The following is a 7723-nucleotide window of genomic DNA, read 5'->3' on the forward strand; positions in this document are numbered from 1 at the left end:
CATTCGAAAGCCGATATGGTTTGATCATGTTTTTCCTACAAGTTGTGATGATATCGTTCAACAGCTGTCTATAATTTGACAATGGTGATGACTAGACATCAGCACTGCAAAGCATTCAAAATTGATTATCACTACAAATTATCTTGATTTTAATGATAAAAACGCAAATGAGAACTCTATAATGCTAAATGATACGAGAGAAAGAAGAAAAGACAGAATCAATAAAAGCGAAAATAGAAAAAATAAAACTAATGAGTATAGCTAACGCCAGCAAGGGATCTATGAGCTTCAGCGAGTTGAGACTCGAGGTCCTTGATGCGACGTTCGAACGAAGCTTCCTTGGAGACAAGACTAGCCTTTTCAGATTCCAAGACGGCAGCACGCAGCAGCAAAGCGGTGTTCATTTTTTCCAGTTCGGCAACTCGTCTCTCAAGAGCCTCCATCTTGAGTACCTTTCTCAATCGTGATCTGCGAGCAGCATCGGTGTTCTTTTGGCGCTTGATAGCAGCCTCATCCTGGGGCGATGGCCGTTCCTGGTCCGAAGGGCGCGTGCGCTTGCGAGCTGAGAAGGTAGGCGTCGTAGCAGCTGGAGCTGGAGCCGAGGGAGGTGGAGGAGGACTTTGCGCAGGAGCAGGAGTGCTCACTGTACCCACGAACGAGGACAGATCCAAAAATAGATCATCGAAAGGCGCAATGGGCTGACAGTGCTGCAACTGTGGGACGGAAACTGCTGGAGTAGAAGGAGGTGGAGCAGGAGAAGAAGATGACGATGACGGTGCAGCAGGGGCAACGGTAGGTACTACATCGAACAATGGAGAGTTCAAGAGTGCAGAGACATCGAGATCAGGAGCACCGTCGCCCAGAGGCTTAGATTGAGCAGATGGGGAGGTCATAAAGGGATCGTGTGGCGTAGCAATTTCCGGGCTGGAGTGAACGCTTTGCTGCATCCAGTCAGGAGACATGACCGGGGCGGGTTCACCGCCGAATTGCGTAAGAGAATCGAAAAGCTGTTGGAATACTTCGTCGTCCATTTCTTGGGTTTTACTGGCAGTAGCGGCTGGTTTCATTGCTTGATACTGTATGACTATGGTAATCGAGACTTGAGCGTCTTTTGCGGTAACTTGCGTTTATGCAGGCATTTTGGTAAAGATAAAAGTTGGTAGGCCATGTTGGGCAACTACACGTATGTGTTGGTTGGAATACAAATAAATGGGGTTACTCGGTTGGGGAACTTGTTGAAGATCGTACAAAATGTACGGTGGCGCTTAAGCGAGGAAGAAAGCCATGGTGGGCAGCAATAGTGTGGAATAGATAGACTTCAGAAATATAACAGCAAAGGGTTCAAAGGTGTCTTTAGGGTAATACTAATAATAATAATAAAGTGGGTAGTTAAGGTGAAAAGTTCCAACCAAAGATAGAGAAAGAAATTTTTTTGGCTCTCCTCGCAAATTATAATAAAAAACCATGAAGGTTACACAAAAATGAGTCATCTGTAAAAGCCGTCACAAAGGCCGAGAACCCCCTCACTTCCAGCGATATGCCTCTTTCTGCCAGATTACTAATTCAGCAATGTTTCCTCCGTTTGATGCTTCAGCGCACACGAATTTAAGCATTGCTATGCGCAATATTTTCTATCTTGATGCTATTGTTATCTACCATTACAGTGTCCCTGACTAAGGGGGGAAAGGCAAAAGCTAGCTTGGATACCAGACAAACATCGCAAAAAGTAGATAGAAGCAAAAGAAAATGGACCATTTTCCCCGCCTTCGTGGTGAGACGGAATCTGCTGGGCCGGCAGCAATGGGCACGTGAGTCCAATGGACACTCGCAAGCGCGGTTCAACTTTATACCGAATTACGCGCACGAGCCTTTTTCTCTCTCTTTCATCACGACTTTTTACTTTTCCGCTTTCGCAGAGCTTTTCTGCTGGGCTTAGATAAAAAAATGTCCATACCTCAAGAACAATACTATTGGGGAATCCCGTACGGCTAATTTGAATCTAATATAGATATAAACGCCTACTAACTAAGACATAACCAGGACTGCAACCATTGACTGGTGCGAGGTACGGTTGCTTAGCGACATATAACTCGTTCAAGAAACAGCCAGCTTAAACGCGCGCGTGCGTTTGGTTAATACAGGAAAACTACATTGTCTCCAACTACATTGCTGAATTCTTCAACGTAAGATCTTGCGAATCAAGAGACAACTGCATTGCTCATGGAGTTTATATTTCTAGACTACAACCAATTTAGCTTTTGGTGAGCGACGGACGCGCATGGCACGTGCATTTTTTATATTCTCATCCAACACCGCCAGGTGCCCTCGCACTCTTTGGAATCTACAATACGATTCAGAATGGTTTTAGCAAATCTTTCATCCTTGCACATTTATCTGTTCTATTCGTCGGTTTTGGATCGTAAGTGGGAAAAGGATAATGTAAAATCCTTTTACATGCGGTTAATCTGTTCATCCGCCCGCGCTTGCTAGATGGTGTTTTCACATGACACTGCAATACGAGATGCAATTGCTGGACGAGCTTCCTAGTAAGTAGCGCCCAGCTCCTCCTTTCTAGTAAATTGAATATGCTCACGATGCAAAAATAACAAGTGATCTATGCTGCCTGCGTCATGATATGGCACATGTAAGTGATCACAGCATGCTTGTTTGTATTCGTTGTGCGCTAATCTTTTTTGCACATAGTTTTGAGATCTACCCAGAAACCAAGTATGGCGTTGCTTTACCCATTTTCCTGGTCGGTTACTCGGCATTTGTAACATACTCTTACATTATCATCAACAATCCTGTCTATCACCAAGTCTGCTACGCCCTGCTAGTCTTTACAGTTGTTTTCCGGTCCATCTATGTCTGCCGCCAAATTACCGGCCCGTTCAAAGAGTATGAAAGACCTCGCATGGAATTCTTGCTATGGATCGCTGCTTCCAGTTTCCTGGGAGCTTTTATCGTTTGGAATATCGATAACCAGTTTTGCAGCTTTTTACGCAACTGGAGAGACATAGTTGGTTTGCCACTCGCAGCGCTTAGTGAGGTATGACAAGGTACAACTGTTGATTTCCATATTTGAAACTAACACGATCATTTTTGCAGTTGCATGGTTGGTGGCACATTGGAACAGGCAAGTATAACTGGCTCAGTGCTATCCTAATTGAGCTAATTTTTCTAATAATGGATAACAATTCTTCAAGGTCTTGGAGTCTATTACTTTGTTGTCTACACGGAGTGGGTACATCAAGTCTACAAGTCCAAGTCAAAACGATTCAAGCTCGTGTGGGTGGGACCTCTATGCTATTTGCGTCCAAAAGGAGAACAGATAAAACAATCATAGAGACATACATTAATACAGATATTCTACAACTTTGCGAAACGGTTTTCCGGATCCCATTTCTCTTTGAGGCGACAGAGCTCCATATAATTGATACCAAATTCTCTGGCTGCAGGGCCCGAGAAATCAGAATGATTGCTGTACAATCGGTAACTGTCGCCTTTTGAAGACAGATACTTTGCGAATCCATTCGCCCATTCGGTCATCTTGCTCTCCAAAGCAGGATCGGTAAAGTTGGCAGCTACCCCGACATCGAAGTGATCGTCGCGCCAGCTAAAGGCCATCTCTGTTCGCGAATGCTTCATTATGCCATCTGGCTGCACCAGCAAGATTAAACATCCAGACTTTTCTGCTGCAGGCTCTTCGGCGCACAAAGCGTCAATCTTGTCCATTGCACCGCGAATATGGTCAACAGCAAGCGGGGGCTTGATATTAGCAGATGCAAAGCGGATGTAGCCGGAAGAGTACAGTTCGGGCTCATCACATAGGGTATTAATCTTCCAGTAAGGCATAGAGTAAACATCGCGAACAGTGGGTGTAAGCTGCAGGAAGGGCGCAAAGTTCGCTTCCGCATCTTCCTGAGGGCCATCGTAGAATGGAAGTACAGTCAAACCGGCTTTGCCATCTGGTCCTTTTCCCAATGCAATGGCGACGGCGGCCTTAACGTCGTGTTTCGCATACCATTCGTTTGCAGCCTCGATTACTTGCTGTACTTGACTGCCTGGATATACAAGAACACCACCCCAGACGCTCTCTGCTACCTTGTGTGCCTGAATGACAAACTGGTAGCATATATTTTGGTTCAGTTAATTAATTTTCTTGAGCAGTGGCATATGTAAAGACGTATAGCATACCTTGGTCACAACTCCAAACTTGTTTCCTGCACCGCGGATGCACCAAAACAGATCCTCATTTTCTTCCTTGCTTGCCCATACTATCTGACCCTTGGCTGTGACGACCTCTGCGGCAAGAATATTATCCACCGCCAATCTATCCAAGTAATCTCAGCGAAAAAAACAAGGCAACCATGACGCCATCTCAGTTTTACCCATGCTCTCCAGTAAGATAACCATAGCCTCCATGTAACATAAGACCACCGATGCCGACGTGACTCGTGGATCCAGTTACTATGCATGCGCTGTTGAGTTGCGAGCCGCAATCATCGCAGTGATAACAAACATACCGCATGAAAGGCCATACTCTGCAGCTGCTTTGATAACATCGCGTGCCAATGCACCGCCTCCAGCGACAACCTGCTTCTCATCCGGTTTGATAAATACTTGAGACATAAGACTGAGATCGATGACAATGCCATTCTCTATGCTGGAGTGTCCGCTGGGAGAATGGCCTCCGCCTTTCACCACAAACGACAAGCCGTGGCTGTTTGCCATAATTATCTAAATATAACCATTGTCGTTAATCCATTTAGTTTCCACGCATATTTTTATCTACTTACGGTCTTGCTGACGTCCTCGGGAATAGCTGGCATAACTATTGCGAGTGCTGGCTTGACAGCGCACTTTGACCAACGTCGCAACGCATCGTGGTATGTTTGCCCGTGGTGACCCATGAGCAAACGTGCTTCGGCCGAAAGAGACGACGCAAAAGTCGTTAGCTGCTGCGTGGTGATTCGACCTCCAGCCTGGTAACGTTTGTTCGTTGGCTTTAGACGAAAAAAGTTGGGTGCAGGAGCCACGTTGTCCGTGGACGGTGGCACCTCGCTCATTTCCGATACCTGTGTGACAGTTGCGCCGTTGTTATCATTATTCTCAAAATAGGCAGCAAATGCGGGATCAACTCCACAGAACTGGCACATTGCTGTGTATGTAAGCGAACAAGAGAAAAGAAAACGTAGGCTGGTACCCGCGGCTCTCGGTCCCCCCCGAACCTGCTCCCCTACTTTTATGCAGCCAATGGGGAAATTTCCCTCCCCTTCTCTTTTTTCCCGTAATGGCAACAGACTCGACAGGCACTGACACTCGCACACCCGTCACTGTCCTCGCTGGATTCCTTGGCAGCGGCAAGGTACCGATAGTCTTTGAATGCTGTTTGCACCGAGCAAGGTCTAACTTGTCCTAGACAACACTCTTGAACTACATTCTGCAGGCACAGCATGGTAAAAAGATAGCTGTCATTGAGAATGAGTTTGGGGAAGTGGCTGTGGATGGCGGTCTGGTTGTTGAAGCTGGTCAAGAGATTTACGAGACTCAAAATGGATGGTATGTATTTGGCGCTCTGTCAGTTGCTTTATTGACCCTAGACAATGTGCACTTCTGCTCTAGTTTATGCTGCAAGGTAGACATTCTATTGCTAAGAACGACTCGAAAAATCCCAGATGAATAACATGTTCGCTCTCGATCAAAACCAAAGGTTCGAGGAGATCTAGTAAAGATTCTACACGAACTCGCAGACAGCCAAAAGTCGCTCGATCTGGTCTTGATCGAGACGACTGGCATGGCCGATCCCGGTCCTGTCGTGCAGACCTTCTACGTAGATGAAAAGGTGCAACAAGCGTTCCGAATGGATGCGATCGTCACATTGGTAGATGCCAAGCACGTCGAGTTGTATCTCACTGAAGAACGTCCCGAAGCGTACCAGCAACTTGCTTTTGCAGACATTATTTTACTCAACAAGGCTGATCTTGTACAGCGTGCGGACCAACAAAGAATTACTGCGCGTATCAAAGAGATAAACGATGTACAAGTTATTCCTTGCGAGTATGGCAAAGTTGATTTGGACAAGATTATTAACGTTGGCGGATTCGATCTGGAGCGTGTCCTCGAACGTGAACCTGATATGCTAAAGGACGATCACAAACACGTATGTTTACTGTCGATCACTGTGGATCACCATTGGGCTTACCAATGATATATCTAGGAGAGACACAATAGCCTTGTTACGTCTATTGGAATCACTGAGCCGGGTGCTTTGGATTTCGATCAGCTGAATCGATGGATTCAGAGTGTCCTTGCTTCACTAGGACCAAATATCTACCGCATGAAGGGAATTCTTAACGTGGATGGTGAAGAAGACAGATATACATTCCAGGGCGTACACATGGTAATCACGTAATCGAAACAAAATCGATTTTCGGTATGTATTAAATATTAGTTTACATAGACTTTTGATGGGCAACAGGATAGAGCATGGCGGGAAGGTGAAGAGCGGATCAACAAGCTGGTCTTTATAGGGAAAAATTTGAATCGCAAGGCACTTGTAGAGAGTTTTAGACAATGCATTGTGAAATAGATGAATGCAAATGCGTAGGCTATAATGAAATGCAGTATAGATATAATGTGTGTTATGCTGTCACTGCGACGTTTGGAGGAGAGGTAGGTAACTTGGTTTCCGTCGTTTTTACATTTTCATTTTCATTTTCTTGCTGCTGCTGCTTTTCCTGCTGCATGTCGTTCGGTTGCAACTTTGCTTTCTTCTTTTTTTGTGGTTTCGGAAACTCCCACAACCGATTTCGTAAAAGTAAAGTCTCCAAACCGAGACCAGGACCGATTTCTAACAGCGGGTAGATTTTCTTTGCCAGCACATCCATCTCGTTTGCTGTAAATTTGCTCAAAACGTAGTCTGCAACTTCATCTTTATCGCGAGAAACAGGCCGACCGATACCAATCCGTACGCGCCAAAACTCGTCCGTCTTTAGTTTCTGGATCGTCGATTTGATGCCATTGTGACCGTTCGCTGAACCATCTCGTTTGAGCGACGCTTTGCCCAAATCCCGTTGTAGATCATCATGGAATACGAATACATTGGATCCAGTTATTGACAAGTCCTTGACTAGCACAAAATTAGAAAAGTCATACGATGCAATGATCTATTCCCGTCCTCCTACCTGCCCTCGCAACACTCGAGCCAGAAACATTCATTAATAGATGAGGCTTCAACAATGTGATTTCGTAAACGCTCCGATCCTGATTGTCAGGGCTGAATGGTAAAGTTAAAATAGTGGAGGCAACGTGAGCTTTCCAAGGTTTGTGCTGCGCCCACGACAGATTCAGACGTTGTGCAAGGTAATCGAGAGCTAACATTCCTGCATTGTGCCGAGTGTTTGGGTGTGTATAGTTGCCTAAACCTACTAACTGAGCTAAAGTAAGAATATAGTTCTATTCAAATGAATATTAACGAGACTACTTGCCAGTATCCGTTCAGGAGCCATGGTAACTTGCAAGAAAGAGCCCCTGCAGGTTTTTCAAAAATTGTTGGCGCATTAATCCACAATGTGGATTTGCACATTTATCAATATATTTTATAACAAAGCATCACAAGAAAATGGTTAGATCGGCAACGCAAAAGGGATCTTTTGCTTCATCGTACTCCAGTAGATGGAACTATTTATTCACATTTGGGACATTTTGGTGACGGCATTGC

General features: G+C 45.2%; 5 protein-coding genes across 5 annotated transcripts; 2 read left to right on the forward strand and 3 right to left on the reverse strand.

Moving 5' to 3' along the window:
• Positions 1-248: 248 nt before the first annotated feature.
• On the reverse strand, positions 249-1067 carry VTP01DRAFT_7519 (uncharacterized protein; the record flags this gene model as incomplete). Its single annotated transcript, XM_069386540.1, has 1 exon — positions 249-1067. The coding sequence occupies one exon, from the start codon at positions 1065-1067 to the stop codon at positions 249-251; it is 819 nt and encodes a 272-aa protein (XP_069241985.1).
• An 877-nt stretch (positions 1068-1944) lies between these two features.
• On the forward strand, positions 1945-3346 carry VTP01DRAFT_7520 (uncharacterized protein; the record flags this gene model as incomplete). The annotated part of the gene is made up of 10 exons (XM_069386542.1): positions 1945-1982; positions 2041-2065; positions 2142-2183; positions 2240-2261; positions 2320-2419; positions 2491-2546; positions 2611-2644; positions 2704-3049; positions 3109-3136; positions 3207-3346. The coding sequence occupies 10 exons, from the start codon at positions 1945-1947 to the stop codon at positions 3344-3346; spliced, it is 831 nt and encodes a 276-aa protein (XP_069241986.1).
• A 23-nt stretch (positions 3347-3369) lies between these two features.
• VTP01DRAFT_7521 (uncharacterized protein) lies at positions 3370-5159 on the reverse strand (the record flags this gene model as incomplete). Its single annotated transcript, XM_069386543.1, has 6 exons — positions 3370-4125; positions 4198-4333; positions 4392-4470; positions 4527-4740; positions 4800-4985; positions 5079-5159. The coding sequence occupies 6 exons, from the start codon at positions 5157-5159 to the stop codon at positions 3370-3372; spliced, it is 1452 nt and encodes a 483-aa protein (XP_069241987.1).
• A 134-nt stretch (positions 5160-5293) lies between these two features.
• On the forward strand, positions 5294-6592 carry VTP01DRAFT_7522 (uncharacterized protein; the record flags this gene model as incomplete). The annotated part of the gene is made up of 6 exons (XM_069386544.1): positions 5294-5368; positions 5423-5562; positions 5626-5638; positions 5714-6163; positions 6221-6403; positions 6464-6592. The coding sequence occupies 6 exons, from the start codon at positions 5294-5296 to the stop codon at positions 6590-6592; spliced, it is 990 nt and encodes a 329-aa protein (XP_069241988.1).
• A 52-nt stretch (positions 6593-6644) lies between these two features.
• VTP01DRAFT_7523 (uncharacterized protein) lies at positions 6645-7511 on the reverse strand (the record flags this gene model as incomplete). The annotated part of the gene is made up of 3 exons (XM_069386545.1): positions 6645-7132; positions 7188-7434; positions 7491-7511. The coding sequence occupies 3 exons, from the start codon at positions 7509-7511 to the stop codon at positions 6645-6647; spliced, it is 756 nt and encodes a 251-aa protein (XP_069241989.1).
• Positions 7512-7723: the final 212 nt, after the last annotated feature.

The sequence above is a fragment of the Rhizomucor pusillus genome (assembly GCF_041956525.1).
Source record: "Rhizomucor pusillus strain CBS 183.67 unplaced genomic scaffold VTP01scaffold_4, whole genome shotgun sequence".
Lineage (NCBI taxonomy): Eukaryota > Fungi > Mucoromycota > Mucoromycetes > Mucorales > Lichtheimiaceae > Rhizomucor > Rhizomucor pusillus.